Source organism: Notothenia rossii (assembly GCF_949606895.1).
Source record: "Notothenia rossii genome assembly, chromosome: 6".
In the NCBI taxonomy this organism is placed as follows: Eukaryota; Metazoa; Chordata; class Actinopteri; order Perciformes; family Nototheniidae; genus Notothenia; species Notothenia rossii.
The window spans coordinates 20,550,171-20,569,243 of record NC_136909.1 but is presented as its reverse complement, the minus strand read 5'-3'; the positions used below and the strand labels follow the sequence as shown (position 1 = coordinate 20,569,243).

At 39.2% G+C, this 19,073-nt stretch overlaps 1 protein-coding gene across 1 annotated transcript in view; it reads left to right on the top strand.

Annotated features, from left to right (window-relative positions):
* ntrk2a (neurotrophic tyrosine kinase, receptor, type 2a) overlaps window positions 1-19,073 on the top strand; it is an 86,232-nt gene continuing 67,159 nt past the window's right edge. The window contains 12 exon segments of the mRNA XM_079687755.1: window positions 1-527; window positions 3,572-3,646; window positions 4,877-4,948; window positions 5,426-5,494; window positions 6,487-6,635; window positions 13,942-14,075; window positions 14,664-14,796; window positions 15,018-15,089; window positions 15,634-15,897; window positions 15,900-15,905; window positions 18,048-18,085; window positions 18,290-18,389. Coding sequence (XP_079543881.1) covers window positions 274-527; window positions 3,572-3,646; window positions 4,877-4,948; window positions 5,426-5,494; window positions 6,487-6,635; window positions 13,942-14,075; window positions 14,664-14,796; window positions 15,018-15,089; window positions 15,634-15,897; window positions 15,900-15,905; window positions 18,048-18,085; window positions 18,290-18,389 — 1,366 coding nt within the window. The 5' untranslated portion in view covers window positions 1-273.

Here is a 19,073-nt window from a genome sequence, read left to right as displayed (position 1 = left end):
TCAGTGTGGCAGTGTGATTTTGACTGACTGGCTGACTGACGGGGATTCTGGAGGAGACGAGCAGGAAAGGAGGACACTCTCCGGTTTTAATCCCTTCAGTCATCGTTGCAGATGGTTTTGTAGCTGCACTGCCTGCATCCACCTAGGCATCGGATTTTGCTTCTTTTTTTTTCTCCTTTCCTTGATTGGCTGAACCAGGGGCTGAACCCAGCCCGCCTGGGCCGGGCTGTGGGGGCTGTTCAGCGAGCCTAATAGCTGAAGTTGGTACCCGAGATGAGCGTCTGGACACCCGGGAGCGGGGCTCTCTCTTCGCCGGGGAGAGGGTCTGGGTCGTGGCGGTGCTGGTGGTGGTGGGTTGTAGTGATCGGGGTGTCAGTGGGATCTGGAGACCCGTGGATGTCCGCGGAGGCATGCCCGTCTTATTGTACTTGCAGCAGCACCAGGATCTCCTGTGTGGACCCGGAGAGGGAGATCAATGCTTTCCCCGTCCTACAGAGCGAGGCGGAGATGGAGAACATCACCGACATGTGAGTGTCTCTCAGAAACATCATATTTACATAATGGGGATGTCGAATTCATAAATGGTATTTTTATATTTTTTCGATGTAGCGGTATTTCCCAACACTTTCCAAATAAACCATACCTTTATCCCTTAACTGCCAGCTGTGTCTGGAGCTGACATGCTGCACTGTCCGCAAGGAAAGAGCAACAACCGGTTCGCTCTGAGTCTTAATATCTTGCATGATTTTAAAGACAATTCGCAGATTTACCAATTTGGATAAAAATGTAGGTCCTTTTTCATTTATTCGGCACGGGTATCTGTCAGACTTGCATCATGTGTAACCTACATTGCATAACAGAGACATTGCCATCATGAGGCCATCAGTCTTTCAACGCCAGCATGGAAACTGACAATTTAATAAAGAAATTACTTGAGTCAGAAAGACCTCATTCCGGCTATTAAACAAAGCACTACTGTGTGCAGGAGCGTGCATGTGCCTTTACGCGTGTCTGTGTGACCGAGACCCGCACACCACCACAGTCCAAATATTAGTGCGAGACACTTCCCAAGATGGCTTATATGAGTGTTTTTAATGGGCCACAGAGGCGAAGAAAAATCTCTATGAAAAAAGCGTTATTATTTTCCAATCCGTCAACATTTCTCTTGAATACTGGACCCTTTTTTAGTGACGATAATACAAATAAATTATCAGTGTGCTTTTGAAAATGTAAACTGTAGGCCTACTCCCTTTTCATGAATGGTCACGTTGTCTAAAATAAAATCTGACGTTGAAGCATTTTTATCTCAGAGCAATTAAAAGAGGAGATTAAAATATTGAATTGCTGCCCTATCTTTCTTGGCACCGATAAACGGCCTTGTTGATAATAACTTGTCAGAGATGAACTTGGGAGAAGCCTTGGAAGCTGTTTAAGTGAGCCAGCAGTCTGCTGAGAAGCAGCCACTGAGCACTAATGTAAACAGACAAATCACTGATGACCATGCATGTCTATCTCCAAAACGACCTTGCCAGAAAACGTGGATTTATGTATATCATGTCCCCTGCCTATGGTAATTGGTTAACACCGAAATTCAAGCCATCTGCACACACACAATGACAGAATATAATGAGCTCTAAACGTCGCTGAACTCCTGTATAGGTGTTAATACTCAAAACAGCCGTTTATATGAATGTGTCAATGTCTGTTTCGTATAAAAGCTGAGTCAAACAAATCTTATTAAATTCACCTGCTAACAAAACATGCTTCAGAAATAGTTCAATTGAATGACAGATTGAAAATCTTAAGAGTTTATTTGAGGTGTTGGCTCTTTTATAAATACTAACACAAGAGGAACAGCACAGACAGTTGTTTCATTAGTAATGCAGTCTTTAATGAAGATGAAACAATAACATTAAACCTTTAACAAAAGTATTTGGTTTTGTATCTTAATACTGATAGGCAGTAGTAAATGAAAGTCAAACGGACACATGTGGGTGTAGTAAATGCACACTCAACTCCCCCCTGCACACTAAAACAAACAGTGTTCAAACCAGAGATACTGTCTTTGGCAGTGGCAGCAGCGTAATCCAGAGCGCTTTCTGCTTCTTCTTATTGCTTATTTACAGATACTTATCGGAGACGTTGATGCTGGTGATTTATTGAAGATTTCAAATTAGATTATAACCCTACAAACATTCAGTCAGAATTGAATTTCAGTTGTGTGACATTATTGTCAGCCAATATTACGTAAGTGAATGTAGTTTTATGAAACAATGTTTTGAAAATACATGCTTTAATTTATCAGAGTGTAAAACACAGAATAATGCTGGCGTTGTAGACCTGGTTCTTTAATTATGGAAAGCCACATATCCAATTTTATTACTACACATTTGTACTGCCTTTTTTCATGCTTTATTTTGACTCTAATGGTGACAGCAGAGCACTGGTGAGAGAGAGGAGCAGTGGTATTCAACTAAAGTCTCCCGCCGGCTTTTAAACAATTACACTGTGTGGTTTGGTACAGCGTCTTACACCACAAAAGGCCACCATAAACCCTATAGAATATTTTTAACAGTAAGGAGTCATCATTTAAACCTTCACTGATCAATCTTCTGGAACCAAAAACAATTATTCTGGTATAAATTCAGGGAATTGAAAGAGGACACAGTGAATCATGTTGTATTGGAATAGCTGCAGGCTAAAAAAGGTATGCACTCTATAAGGCTCCATATATTTAGTCTTGTTCTCTTCTGTATAGGCACTGTTTGGATCTACAACAAATTTGCCAGGTTGTTCGAGGAAGGTCTTGCAGATCGAAACGTTGAAATTAGGAAAAGAGAAATAAACGATTTGATTAAAGTCTAATTGCTTGCAAACTCCTGTATGCCCTGCAGTTAAGTATTATTAGTTTGTATTACCTGAAGATTTTTGCTACGAAGTGGACACATTTGGTCCCTCTTGTGTATTCGGTATAATTAGCAACACAAAACAAATCTTGAACTGAAGCCCCTTGACAAGTATAGCCATGTAATGATCTTGGAAATCAATGACTCTAATTTAGAGATGTTTTTTGCTCCCAGTTGCCACATGAAAAAAAATTATTTAATGACCTTCTGATTAAGCTAAACAATGCGTACCACGGCAAGTCTGAAGGTTTCTGTTACAGCATGTTCCCTCTGGAGGTGATTTGGAGTTTATTTCTAAATGTTCTCAGACTTCTGATCCCAAAGCTCTTGAAAAGTAGACTTACTGTTTTGCAGATCTGTTAACAGTTTTACTCATTCACACCGGGGATTCTCTCTCAATCATCTCCGGTTGGCCCCCAATCGGGTCAAGAGCCCTGCTCCAGTGCAGCTGAGGAAAAGAGGGAAGAGAGCTGTGCCGGTTTTTGTGTTTAAAAAAAACTAACTACCAGCTCCCTCTTGTGCCATTTATCAGCTGCAGTTTATTTTTCAAATGTAAACTTCAATCATGTGGGCTTATTACGTCCCTTTGTCTTGTTGAAATGCTTCTGTTTGCTTCCCTCTGTTAGCAAATGAGCCTTCTGACACACACTTGTATCCCCCGACAGTTACATCGCCAACCAAGGCAGCTTCTCCTCCATCAACGACAAAGACCTGCACTACTACAAGAATCTCAGGAACCTGTGAGTCTTCTATGTCTTATATTACAAAGACACACATTTTGACCCGGTATACATTCAGACCTTTTGTCAATGGTCACATTTGTCATAATAATATAATCACAATACACAGGTTTTTGTTGTTGTATTCCTTTTGGCTGTTCTGTTAACTACATCGTTGTGTCAAATTATAAGCATTTTTGTGCCAATAAAGAACATTTTCTCAAAATATTACAACATATTTGGCTTGGTATGATCCACCATATGAAGTATTGATTTACTTTGCCTTTATTGATACTCTGCTTAAGGCAATGTATCTTGCATGTCTGTTGCTTTAAACAATGATTTTTATTGCAGGGTTTTGTAGTTACTAGGGTCTGTATCTGTGCTTCATTTGATTTCTTAATTAAAAAAAAACAATTGTCCACCAAGCAGCACTTTCTTGAAACATAATAATCCACAGCCATAGACAGTCCCACTTGTCTGAGAAATACTCAAACAATTACACTCTGTCTTGATACGTATATATAAGATATTTCACAGTTTTGATGTTTTTACAGTAACTAATTGCCGTGTTTCGTAACTGATGAGATGTAAATCTGTGCTCAGTCATGTCTGAGGAAATGAATCCGTCACAGAACGTCTGCTGAAACAACATTTCACAACAGATAATGATGTCTTACAGCCTGAGCTGATGAAGAGCACACACACTTTGCATCTGGTTTCAACACTGCTGAGAATGTACAGCATCTCAATCTTAAAGCAGGTTTTATACATTATACCATTGTTTAAATTTACAAGCATGCTGTGTTTCCAACAAAGATCTTGAATTCAGAAATGTTGTATGGACAACCTGGATTAGTGAAATGTTAATTTTATATGATTAGTTTATTTAGCATTTTGGAAAACACACAGCAGTGTGATATTCATGATGCTCCGAACAAGGAAAGATGGTCTGTTGACCATTGGTCCAAACCTAGATTTTTCCTAATGCTAACGTTAGAAAGAAGCAGGTTTACCGGTCCCTCTGGGAGGGGGGCATACTTTGTTTATCTTGAAAGTTATATTCACGTCTGAACAAAGATTTATCTACCTCTGAGATGACCTATTAGAAACTATGACCAAAAATATATTTTAAGACTTGTGGAGCTGATTAAGAACCTGCATTCACGTTTTGATCTAACTCATTTCGCAGTTGTTGATAATTGTAAAGCTTTTTTGAAATATTGTTTGGACCGTTTTCTTTCGTGGCAGAACGGTGACCAACAGCAGGCTTACGTATGTATCGAAGCTGGCCTTTCAAAACAACATCAAGATACAGTACCTGTAAGTAAAAACAATGTCAACTATTCCTTGATTTCTATTGACATTACAGTCACTATGATCATTTACTCTTCACCATTGCTGAGTAAGATGTTTGACTCAGTTGGGGATAAAACAAACTGTTTTCTTTTCAAATGAATACGTGTTTTTATTTGATTTACTTTATGGTATTATTTATTGGTAATATTGGCAGGAAATGTATGGTATATAATATTATTAAGACTACTTAGTTGCAACATTATCAAGAGAACATTCACCAGAAAAAAAAAGAGACGAATGATGAAGTTCAAGTTTAATAGGACTATAAATAACAAACATAATTAAAGTTAAAATTAAAATAAACCTTGAGTTAACGTAATTGATTACAAATTATTCAGGCTTATTAATGCGTATACATATTAGTTTCTGTAAAACTAACATAATGTTTTGGTATGGCTTTAAACAGCAATCTTACTCCCTGTTGTTTGACTTAATTTCCAGGAATCTGAAAGATAACAACCTGTCGTCACTTTCCTGGAGGATATTCAGACACCTCAACATTTCCTATATGTGAGTTCAGCTCAGCCTCTCTATAAGTCTGTCCATCTCCATCTGTCTGTCTTTCTTTCTCTGCTATACCGCCTAGTTATCATCAGTCAGTCGAAAAACACGTTCCTACTGCTTATGTGATGTCAACTATAGAGTAATGATGTGAAGTTACCTCTGTCTGCAATTCTGGGATAACCTAAAGAAAGAACATCTTTTAATCTAGATTTAGATTTAGGAGACAGGGTGAGGACAGAGATGAAGTTGCCCGGCAGAAATTACCCACCAAGGAATGTTAATGTGTGATCGGCTTTGTCCCCATGTTGTACATCCCTTTCCCCAGACATACAGTGATTCAGTCTCTCATGAACTGTTATTACAAATAAAGCAGTAGTTCAGCAATCATTTATTGTCATTATGCAACACAGTGTTGCACGACAAAAGGCAGTTGTAGCCCATTTGCTAGAGCATTTAGCAGTAGAGCATTTCCGTTTGCCTAGTTAAAATTGAAGTTATAGCTCAATACATGAGTTGTTAAAAACTGTCATGTCTGTAAAGTTCAATTTCCAGGAAGTTACTATTCCCAGTCAAGAAATAGTCCAGGACATTACCACATCTCAACTTGTTATCTTTTGTACGGATCGTATATTTCTGCTGCTTCCAGTCTTCATGATAAGCTAAGCTAACGTGCTGCTGGAGGTAGTTTCAAACATATTTCCCAACATGTTAAACTGTTTCTTTATGGCACTCGTACAATTCAATCAAGCTATTTCTTTGTCTTTAAAATGTTGATTTAGTCACACGCTTTAATACTCACGGTTCTCAGCTGATCTTGACTGTGTGTGTGTGTGTGTGTGTGTGTGTGTGTGTGTGTGTGTGTGTGTGTGTGTGTGTGTGTGTGTGTGTGTGTGTGTGTGTGTGTGTGTGTGTGTGTGTGTGTGTGTGTGTGTGTGTGTGTGTGTGTGTGTGTGTGTGTGTGTGTGTGTGTGTGTGTGTGTGTGTGTGTGTGTGTGCAGGATCCTCACAGGGAACCCTTTGCACTGCTCCTGTGAGAACATGTGGATGAAACTGTGGTTGGGAGAGGAAGCAGACAATCAGGAGCTGCGCTGCATCGAGGATGGAGGAGTACGCAAGCTGCTGTCCAGACTGACACTACCCAACTGTGGTGAGGAGACACAAATACACACACAAACACACACAGGGTAACTGGCTGGAAAATACATTCACAAGCTGTGGCAGAGTGCAAAGTGATGAAGCACCTGGAGGAAAACAGTAATTCTAATGGTTTGCTCTGCAAAGATTTTTCCTAATCTTTATTTTGATTCCGTGTTCTCATATGTTTCGCATATGTCTGGCACATCAGTTTTTATGTTAGTGTATGTGTGTGTGGAGGACATGTGCTCTAAAAAGCTTAATAGTAATAGCAAGACAAGTGTGCTAAGTATTTTGTTGATTCTCACAAGTGTACAGAGGATGAACACATTGAGAAGGAGATGTTTCTTTGATAAAACCTATGAGAATAACTGTACTAAATGTCATAAAGCTAAAGTGAGGATGCTACACACACTGTATTTCACTTACCCAGTGCTCTACTTAGCCTGTACATTGTAATTTCTCCAGACACTGCACGGTGCAAAAAGCTTCAATGTCTTACAGATGAACAGGCACACAAATTACCAAATGCATGCATGCACACTCAGAGCCCTGACTAGAAAAATGTAGTTTGGTTTGTGCAGGGTGTCATTTAAAAGGCACCCACACTAAACAGGCTGACGTTATCTCTGTGCTGTAGGGAGTTTTCTCATATGATGCATAGATTAGCTGCCAGATGGAGGAGAGTGAAATGTGTGACCTACAGAGTGGTGTTTGAGTGTGCTGTGTGTTAATCCTATAGACCAGTTACAGTCATCCGAGACATTTGCTTGTAGGTGTAGAAAGGTCACCGTGTTTAGGACATTATGGAAGCAGGACTGAGAGGGAGCGTTTGTGTGAACAAATACATAGATGACATCAGTGATTTTCAAAGATGCTGAGTGGACAAAATGTACTGCATGTATCACAATAAAATGAAGTGTTATAAAGACCATCTGCACTGTGTCCTGTGGCACCGCTGACCCGCTGTCATTCGGTAGATTTCATTTCCAATTTCTCTGAATCATGTTTCGGTCGTCTTTAAAGGGATTCATTCTTGAGAGCAGCAACACTTGATAGCATCAGCAATAATCACATTTTCACGAGCAATGAAAGATGTTTTCCACAGATATAATTGCGAAACCTAATGAGAGAGTGTTGCATCTTTGTTTAAGAAACGGTTTTAAGTATTCCAAAAACCAATAGTCTCTACAACCACAAAATGATATTCTTAGTACAAGTTCATACAGTTATTTACAATACAAGTGGAATGTCAAGCTAACCAGCATGCTTGCTTTCACTAGACAGACATCCACTGACCACAAAGCTTTTATGTCCCTGCTTACGGGAGTGTTCATCAAGCTTGAATGTATAAATGTCAGCAGTTAATCGATGCTTTATCCTTAGTTTTTTAAGAAGCTCTATTTTGGACTTTCTTCTTTTCGTCAACAAGGCCAGATTACAGCTTGACCTGTCTGCTTGTCCACATTTAGCCAGGATTTGTAGGTTTTGATAAGCATAAATCAGGCTATAAGTGACATAAAGTAATATTTAAAAGCTTGTGTTTAACCCTAGCGCAAAAATGAAAGGCAGATAGTCCAGCCTTGAAAGCAAAAAGTCCAGTCGGATCCAGTTTGTGTGTGTAAAGCAAAGACATAAATAAGTCTTCATGTCTGATTTGAATTTATAAAACACACAATAATTGCCGTCAGAAAAGCTTTATGGGTCTCAATTGAGATGTAATAAAATGTTCTCTCTAATAATCCCGAACATGAATCTGAAAGTATTTTTCCCATCCGGTCAAAATAGCTTAGGGCATTTGGGACGTAAACAATAAGTTAGCATTCAGGAAGCTAACAATGTCATTGATAACTCCTATTGATCCGTCCTCTCTGCCTCCCTTCCATTAGCGGAGGTTATTTTTGGCATTAGCACAGTTACAGCGGGGCCCCTGGAGAGGTGGGCAGGGGACCCCCTGGCAGTGTGACATATGAGGAGGAGGAGGAGGACATGGTGGAGCGGGGGTGCCAAATAATGCCCCAGGGCTGTCACTGATACACGCAAAGTCCGAACTGCTGGCCTTTTGCTCTCTATGTCGTTTTTCAAGCTATCTTTTGCCTCCCCCTCTCTCAGGCTGTGTCTCCCCCCTCTTTATTACTCTATTACTCATTTTCCATCTCTCTGTCTGCTCGCATGTATGACAGTCTGTCTGAACATTTCTGAGTGACATATGAGGAAGGCACAAAGCAGAGGAAGTGCCCAACGATGCCCTCGGGCTGACACTGATCTCTCAGGCCACCCGCATATGTCTCTCGCTCGGTTTCTCTCTGTGGACTGTTTTCTGCCGGAGCTCCACTCCAAAAGGTTAGCAAACACAGACTGTCCCCACTGCTGACCTGTAAGAACCCTAACTTAGAACAATAATGCGCTGATGTTACTGCAACCCCATGCTTGTGCATTATGAAAATGTTCTTTAGCAACTCTTTCTTAATTAGTAATTGTGGATCATGCTTGTTAAAGGAACATATCTACATATCCTCTTTGATTGAAATGTTTTAATTTAAACCAGCTGTCTTAAGAAAAGGTGCATTTTCCCCACGCTGTGCCCTGGAAGTGACAGCAGATGGGTTGCTGGACCTCTGCTGGTCACATCACAGCACTGCTGCCCTCTGTCCTCATCTGTCCTCATCTGTCGCTCTTTATATCTCTCTGTGTCTGCCTCTATCTCTCCGTCTGTCCATTTGTCTGTCTGGAATGACTGGCTCTCAGGTTTCATTTCCCTTTCTCATTTGTTTTGTCATTTTTAAAATTATTGTTCAAGTCTTATTTCCTGTCATCTAATATCTATATCTCCTTCTCTAACACAAGCACACGTAGGCACCGGAGCGGTACGTAATAAGTAAAAAGGCCAGTTGGCTTCTGTGTCTGTGAGCAGTAGATGCTATTGACATGTGTGAATTTTCTATAGGGAGAATACTCACTTGAACTAAACAAGGCACAAAAGTTGAAAAACTACATTTAAAATCCACACAGATCTGAGAAAGCACAAATAAAATCAGCACATGCAGATTGACAGAAAGTTAAGATGGTATTCATGATGTTTAAAGAGGTATTTCAAAAGGTAATGGACTTGACGTATAGTAAACCTCCCTGCAGCCATTTTTAGCATACGCTGACATCATTAAGCAGAGAGGTTTTGTCAACATACTGTAAGGATTCAAGAGGGTTGAACATGGAAAATAGCTTTAAAAAAAGAAGAGCACAGCTGGGCAAAAAAAAATTCAGTAAATCATCTTTATGGGAATGAAAACAAGGTAATTGCTAATAATTTGAAATGGGGAGGAAAAATGTGTTGCGTTGATGGTGTGCAGTTTTAATTTTTTAATTTATAAGTAGTCCTTCATACGACAAGAATGAATCTTAGCTGAAATCCATCAATATGATGGCGTGTTCTGTCCAGGTTAGATGGTTATGCACCTCAAGATTGACTACATCCAATGCAAATGCAGGAAGTGTCCTTAGTGCAGTGAAGTGGAGAGTAGGGGTGTGGAGGCCGAGGTGATGGATGGGTGCGTCTGGTCCTTATGCAGGAGACCAACGTTTCACTTTCCTATTATACATTGATGATGTTTTCACTACTTTAACCATAGTTTTAGCCTTAACTTAACAGAATGGATGGCAGATTCAGGAAAATTAAAACCCCAAAATGATGTCAGACAGTCAATTTGACTGACAAGAGAAAGTGAATAATCTACGACAGATTCTGGGTTTAAAAGCTGCTCAGCTAGTATTGTCATCCGTTCTCCTCCCTCTTCCTCACTGAAACCCTCTCATAATGCATCGTCAGTTTACTGTGCTGGAACAACAGAAATATACAGAGACAAACTCAGGGACGCGTTTTGTGTTGTGTCACTTTTTGGCACATTTTCTTCTCTCCCTGATGTAAATTTTGTGAAAAATGTCTCTCTTCTGCTCCTGCCTTTCATCGGAAATCACCACATCTCTGCTGTGTAGAGGCCTGGAGCCTTACATAATAAATATGAACACTTCTCTAAACACAGATGTGGATGTGCCCATTGCGGCCCATAACAAGAGCTGACAACAATGACACCTCTAACAATGACGCTGAAGTATGCCTGGGTGTATTGTGCAGAGGTTTCAATCCGGATCGGATGTTTTGCTTTTAAATATGAGCTGTGAGCAACTATTCAGCTCCACATCACCGGGGCATATCTCAAGTGCTGGGCCTGTAATTCAAAGCCCTTTCATAGCACATGCTCCCTGAATAAAGGTAATCTGAATTCAAGGAGTCAAGGAGTGTCAAGGACTGGGGTGTTAGCAATGAGGTTTCTTTGTTACAATCTTGCACAATTATCTGCCTTTGAATATCATTGTTTATAGAAAAAAAAGGTCCTTGAAATGACATCTGGTAATACAAAGAAATACAATTTGAAGGAAAGTGCAAGTTAGCTGCTTGTGCACCAAAGTCCCACAAGGTTATAATAGTGAAACAATTACCCCAAAGGTACAATTTATAGGATATTCTTTCTTTCACGTTTGATTAATTTTTCTGTCCTCCCGTTATGCAGATAGTTGAAGACCTTAAAGGTGGGGTGTGTAATTTATTTGAGAAACACTTTTTTTTATATTCCACGGAATGCTCTTAACATCCCGATAGCAATGAATACATTAAATGCTTTGACAATAAATAAATAAAATGTAATCTGTGGAAGCCGCAGCGCTGTAAAAAGCACGACCAATCATCTGAGCCGGGCCGGCTAAAATAACTGGATGGCCTACCTGCCTGTCAGCCTCATCTGTGCACAAACTTATCTCGTGCCCTCATTGGTCATGTGTGTTGGAGGAAGGGCTCTGTAAGGAAATAACAGATTTGTATTTTCAAATTCTAGCGTACTCGAGCAGGTTTCTCCAAAATTACATACCCCACTTTTAAAGTAACGAGATCATTTTGTGCGAAGTAATGTAAGTACTGTTATTATCAACATTAACGCGTTACAGACAAATGTAATCTGATTACAGTGAAACGTTACTTTGTTGTGCGTTACCCCCAACACTGATGATCAGTTATTATTTTGTTAAACATAAAAGTTTATTCTGGAAATAGTAGTCTGGCGTTGAGCCGGGCAATATGAAGAAAAATCTTCTATAACAATATTTTTGATCAAATAGCTCAATATTGATCTTGTGACGATATTCTACAGCCTGGATTTTTGTGTTTTCACAAAATTAGATTTCTTATAAATAATTATCAGTAATGTGGATCTAATGAATAAGAGGGTATAAGCAAATAATAGAAAAGCTGGAACAGTCTGGTTATTTCCAAGAATTAGATTGCATATTTTGAAACCACAAAAAGATCCCACTTCACATTGTGATATAAAAAATGTAAGACAAAATCTAATTTCAAAATATCAATATAATATTCATATATTGTTTATTAAGTGCTTTGAAATAAAACCAACTACTGAGCTTAAATGTCAAAAATCTACCTCAATGACAACAGAGCTATTCCATTTGGTGGAGATAAGCGGGCCTTAAGTTTGTGATTATTATTATTTATTTTTTTACAGTCAGCCAGTGTCCTGGATGTTGTGCATTAAGTTGGCTCCCCCTCTGCAAACACTTGACTCCCCGTGTTTCCCATAGGTTTACAACCAGCTGCAGATGAACCTCAACACGGTCCAAACAATAGTTCAATCTTTCCTCGTAATGATTCACGTGTTGTCACTGACACAGGCTGGTCTACCATACTAATCACAGTAAATTCCTCCTCAATCCTACTTGTTGATTCTGCACACATCTGAGCCGCTAAAGGATTACAATCACTCCGGATGTCATGGGTGGTTTGACTACCAAAGCTGCGCTCGTACATAATAGTAAATGGAATAATTTTCTATGTACTGACAGGTCATGACAACTGCACTCACAATAGAGTCTGTTTCTGGAAGTTTCATTCTGAAATCCAGCTGTGTGTGTGTGTGTGTGTGTGTGTGTGTGTGTGTGTGTGTGTGTGTGTGTGTGTGTGTGTGTGTGTGTGTTCGGTGTGTGTGTGTTCGGTGTGTGTGTGTTCGGTGTGTGTGTGTGTGTGTGTGTGTGAGACACTGCAGAGGATGTATAGTGTGAGTAGAAAGCTGATTTACGGAGAGCCTGTTAAGATCTGTGGTTGTGATATGGCTGAAATGACTGTTTTTTTGTGCCTCTCATGGTGACTGAGTAGGTTGCCTTAGTGATAAGTGGGTTGCACTGGTGATAAGCATTCTGCCGACGGACAGACGAGGTGGACGAGGGGGGGGGGGGGGGTTTGATAAGGAATCTGTCCAGTGTTATCTGCAGTAGCTGCCGACACCCATCTCTTTTCCTCTCTTCTTTTTGTTCTGCTCTTTCTTCCTCTCTAAGCTACTCTTATTTTCTACTGTTTTCTTTTTTCTTCTGGTGTAGCCTCCTCTTCTTCTTCCCTTTACTTGTTTTTCATCTGTCTTCCAGTTCTCTTGGTTCTCCACTGGCATCCACTCTTTTATTTTTCTTGCCTCCATTTGGTTCTCATCTTGTCCTTTCTTTGTCTCTTTCCTCTCTTCTCATCTTCTTTCTCTTCTCTTTTCTCCTTTCCTATTATTTTTGTCCTCCTGTTATCCTCTCTTCACCCTGTCTTTGTTCTCATTCTTGTCTTTTCGATTTGCTCTCTTCATCTTCTTTCTCTTCTCTTTGGTTTGATCTGATCTTCTTCTCTTACCTTCCTTAGGTTCATGCCTTGTCTCCTCATCTTCTCTCCCTCTCTTCTCTTTGTAATCTTTTCCTTTCATCAGAGATGTTACTGGACAGGAGATGAGGGTGGCAAAACTCTGATTGAGTCTGATTGGTCACACTCAGGTCACCTCCTGGTCAGAACACACATGCGCACACACACACAAACACACAGGCACACACACACATTCGCCAGTGTCTTAGCTTTGACTGAGGCTTCAGACTGTGTCCAATCAATTCAGTTCTTGGGCTGCTGAAGACATGCAGTAGTAATCAGTGTAACCATCACCATGTTTGAACTCTGTGTCTTTGTCTGACTGTTTGATTGGGGGGAGTGTGGTTAAATGAAAGTGAGAGAGAGAGAGAGAGAGAGAGAGAGAGAATTCGAGGTCTTTTCTTTGTGTGTCCTTCTTTTCACTCTGTGGTAGTGGTTGTGTGTTTGCCTGCTCTTCCACTCCTATTGTCGAGGTTGTTACGTGCCTTGTGTTTCAAATGAAAAGACAAGAGTTGGCCATGAATCCTAAGTTTGCTTCCTTCCTCTTTTCCTCTCCTCTCCCCCCCCCCCTGGTTGTATGTAGAGGTTCCCATGGCAACGTTAAACCCATCCAAGGTGACACTAATGGAGGGGAAGCATGTGGACCTGTCCTGCACGACCTCGGGAGTGCCCTCGCCCGAGCTCATATGGAACATGGCATTGGTCTCCAACTATGAGGTCCGGTCACACACGGAAATATACACAGAAATACACACGAGCAGATTTACTTTACTTGACAGACATGTTTCATATGACATGGCACGCCCTATGTTTATTTATTTTAGAGATACAACAGTTAATTGATTCATTGATTGACAGAAACAAATATATTTTGATTTATTAATTGTAGCTGTCAATTTTCAAGTGCTCATGTAAGATATTTTGTAGTTTCAGTTTCTCAAAAGTGTGGATTTCGGGCTTTTTTCTTTGTCATATGCCAACATCTTTAGCCTTTTCTAGAGTGTTGACAGGAGAACATCGAAGAAAATAAACTGAATTTGCAGTCCAGAATGTTTTAACTAATCGTTGATCCCTTAGATAATTGAATCCATTATTAAAATAACCGAAAACTGAGTTATTTATATGATATTGTGAGGTGTGCTTTCACCTGTTACTTTTTGATTTGATTAAAAACACGATGGATGGGTATGATCACCTGAATCTAATGCTTTCAACTCTTAGCCACAAATCCTAAAAATGTTTCACTATGTACATAAAAAAAAGCTGACTCATCGTGCTGATATATGGATGTTTTTACTCCCTCAGATCGAGACATCGGGACAGATTTCAGTGCTGCGACTTTCCAACCTGTCGTCACTGGATCACAACAGCAAGATCAGCTGCACGGCTGAGAACATCGTTGGAGAGAAAGAGTCCGCGCTGATGTTGGATATACTTTGTACGTTTTCCTTCTGGCAAACAGCCCTGATTTAATTTAGATTATTGTGTCAAAGTACTGTATGTGTCAGCCCACTCTTTAAAGCAGATAATTAAAAGCTGGAGAAGACAACTGTGTTTCTGCATGCTGTAGCTTTGTCTATGAGCTACGGTACGCTCTTATCTTCCTTTCTTTATTGTCTGAATCTCACACTTGCTCTCTCTTCTCTCTCCTACACTCAGTTCCTCCCAAAATCACGAAGCTGACTGATGCAATCCCCGACCATCACTGGTGCATCCCCTTCAGCATGTCAGGTAAACACATACACAAATTGTGTATGTGCCGAGTTTCCACTGCATGGTAGGGCTCCACTTGACTTTCTTTGGTTTTCCACTAGGTATAGCACCTGGTACTTTTTGAAAAAAGCAAATAGATGTCAATATAATGTTTTGCAGTCACCTGGCAAAGCACAATGTACACATTACCCTAAAACTGAGATGGCAGACGTAACTCTGCTTGGTTGAAAATGAAATAATTCAGCAAGTCTTCCATTTACACGCCAATTTAAATTGGTGTTGGTACGGGGAACAGCTGTTCACCCCGCCTAGGCTACTGTAAGGCAGTGCTATTCAAATGGAAATGAAATTAGAGTAGAGTACTATGCACTGGAAACACAGCATTAGTGGGACTTAGCTGTTTATTTTCTGTCTTTAGGCCTAAAATACTTGGCCTTAATTTTGTATGTTCCCGTTAAATGTATCAGAGCAACGACTACATGAGCAAAGATAGACTTATGATTCAAATATCTGAAAGCACTGAAAATCACAGTGTCAAGTATTGTCTTCATGTTGTTCCCAGGAAACCCAATGCCAGAGCTGCTGTGGTATCAGGATGATAAACTTGTGATGGAGGGCAAATTCATCGTGACGATGATCCATGACGTCACAGAGAGAGAGTTCCACGGCTGCCTGCAGCTCGACAGCCCCACACACCTCAACAACGGCCGCTACAAGCTGGTGGCTACAAACAAATACGGCACAGACATGAAGGAGGTGGAGGCGCACTTCATGACCAAGCCCTGGGAGGGTGAGGAGCAGCACCAAGCAAAATCAAGCTTTTACTTTCATTAAGTACAGAGCTGAAACAGTTGTTCAATGAATTGATAAGACAAACGACAACACATTTCTCATCAACTGTTTTTATCATCAGTTAATAATTATTATAATATTAAATTAATGTATATATAAAATTGTATACAAAATATAATCTATATAACTATAATAAATAATGTATCTAACTTTTCAAGCAATATTCCCATGTTGCAGCTTCTCAAATGTGGTGATTTGTTAACACTGAGCAATGAACTACACAATTTAGCTTGTATGTTAATTTGACTTGCAATCTGTATTAGTATTTTCTTTGTTTGCAGAACTTATAATTATTATAAGAAATATATTATTATAAGAAACTATAATACAACAATTATAAAAGATATTGTTAGAGATTTCTGTTTAGTAAATATTCAGGTAAATGCTTTTGACCTTTGTGCTCAAGAACATTTCCCCTCTGGGTTTTAAAACACCAGCTAGAATATGACAGCTTATTTTTTTCCTTTTACAAAAGCAATGCCATACTTTTGCATCAGCGCTTTTTGGTAGTCACAAGATTTGAAGGAGGAGCTGTTATTATAATTAATATTAAATTATAGAGAATATACAAAGGACATGTGAGATAGACATGGAACTGATTTTCTAAGGGGATCAGAGGGGTGATTGTGTGAAGGTAAACAGTATCTTTAAAAAAGTAAAAAATTAAGTATCTGCACATAAAAATAAATCTGAAAAAACTGTATTGGTGTCACAAAAAAGCAACATATCTCACCACCTTGGTTAAACAGGCCAACATCTTATATTGTATGTATTGTATACAATATGTATATGGTATGTTAATATTAGGGTTAGGGTTAGAGAATATTCATTAAAAGTTATTTTTTGTTTTCATATTTCATGTGCAGATACGGATAAGGACAACTATTATGGTGAGTGAAATCATTTTTCATGATTACACATTTTGTATCTAATGTAAAAGTGATAAATCTAAAACATCCAGTCCAGATCGATGGTGTATTCATATGTCAGTGTTTGCAGATGTTTTTTCTGTTTAACATCCTATCATTTTCATCCTTATCAATTAACACAAATTAGATTTGAGACATTTTTGTCTTTCTCTTTTTTCTCTCAAGTTGGTCAGGGTCCTTGCAGCTAAGCATTAGGGATGGTTTTCCTTTTTCCACATTCTGGCCCTGATCTCGTTCTTATTATTTCTGATGTTGTGCATGCTAAATATATGTTGTCTGTTGGTTTGTGTATTGTGTTTGTGTAATGTTTTTGAAACAAGCTTAGAGAACAAGCTCATGACTGACAGCATTAGATGTGGAGTACGTGTCAAATAATTTACAAGTGAAGTGTGTTGATATGTTTAGGAGCTAATTTCTCTCTTTTCTCTTTTGCTGTTTCTCACACACCTTGTCCCCGCTACAGATCCATTCACAGGTACCGCTACACCTTCGAACACTCCCAATCACAAACATTGCTTAGCCCCCGTAGTTACAGTTGCTATGCCTGTCAAGCTTTACGTTTTCTTATAACACATATGTAGTTTAAATTGATACATTAAATATGGAATATTTCATTTGGTATAAAATGTTATCTTTGATTTCAGGCCGGCAAAAGACATTTCATCAATGTTGCCTTCTCAAATGACATCAATGTGAATCTTTGTGCTCTCATAGCTCTTTTAAAAAACGTTATCCGGCTACTTATGTTTCCAGGTGACCCTTTTCAAATAAAAAGTCAATAAAAAACTCCAAAATATGAACTCAAGGGCCAAGTTCATTGCATTAAAAACTCAGGGGCATAGATTGTATTTTTCCCAGCAAAAGTCAGCATCCTCATCATAAGATGATGAAGAAAACATGGAAATAAAAAAACACTATTCTTCATATTTCAGTGTGGAGCTAGTTAGTCCTAATTAGTATAATAAGAAAGACCCTGTTTAGCTGTGGAAAAATATAAAACCAAGTTTCTTTAAGTATGTAAATAGTAGTAATTATATTTTATTTGGAGCAGATGCACACAATGTTAAACGTTTGCAGAAGCATATAACTTCAAAATTATATTTACTCAAGGATGTTTATGTTACTATAACAAAAAAGACTATTCTTCACTTCTCTAATGACTCTTCTCTTTTTAAAACCATCTCTCCTTCAACAGACGCCCCCACTCCAGAACCTCCTGAAGACGGAGTCGCTGTAAGTCACATTTTACTGTTGTCCTCTTTGCTGATTTCATTGATACCTGAGCTGGATCTATTTTGATCATGTCAAACGGAACTGCACGGACACACCATGATACAAAGACACAGCAGGGATTTAGAAAATATGCCTATAGTCTATAACTTCTGGTGTCATTATATTTTTGTATATGAAGTATAACTCTGTTTCCTCAATGTGCAGGTGTACGTGGTGGTGGGCATTGCTGCTGTGGCTTTTACCGGTTTCCTTCTAATGTTGGTCCTTCTCAAGTTTGGAGGGAATTCCAAGTTTGGCATCAAAGGTAAGACTTCCTACTTTTATAGTCATTGGCCATGTTCAACTTGACGGGGGAGGACAAACAGTACAGAATGAATCCCCCAGACATGTTGTTGTTTTGTTTTAGATTTTGACTATTAACATAGCTGTAGCATTGGATGGATTCATGGATACATCAAAAACACATTTTAAAGGTCCCCTATTATACTGTTTTTCATCAATATATTATTGGTGTCAGATATATACAAAACATGTCTTTGAAGTGTTTGGCTGGAAATACCGAACAGATCATGCATTGTAGCATCCCATAATCCCCTCGGTTTTAGCCCTGTTTCAAAAGTGCTGATTCTCTGTCTGTTACTTTAGATGAAAATAAGGAGCCACTCCCCACGCCCCTCTGGGAGATATTTGGTTAAAAAAACACAATGGTGCTCTAGGAGGAGATTCAGGTGATAAGGATGTGTGTTTGTGTTACCTTGGTTGGTTATTGGCTAATGGTTACACAAGCCAAAAAATCGTTATGACACCATAAAGTGGCCAAAATCTGATCAGCTCATTTTCAGACAGGTTTTTATATAAATGGATCAGGACAAAAAGTGGGCGAATCTTTTTTCCTGAAACCTTCAGAATATCTTTACACAGAGGAGACGCATGTTTATGTATAAAATACATGAAAAAGTGGATTTTGCATAATAGGTGACCTTTAATA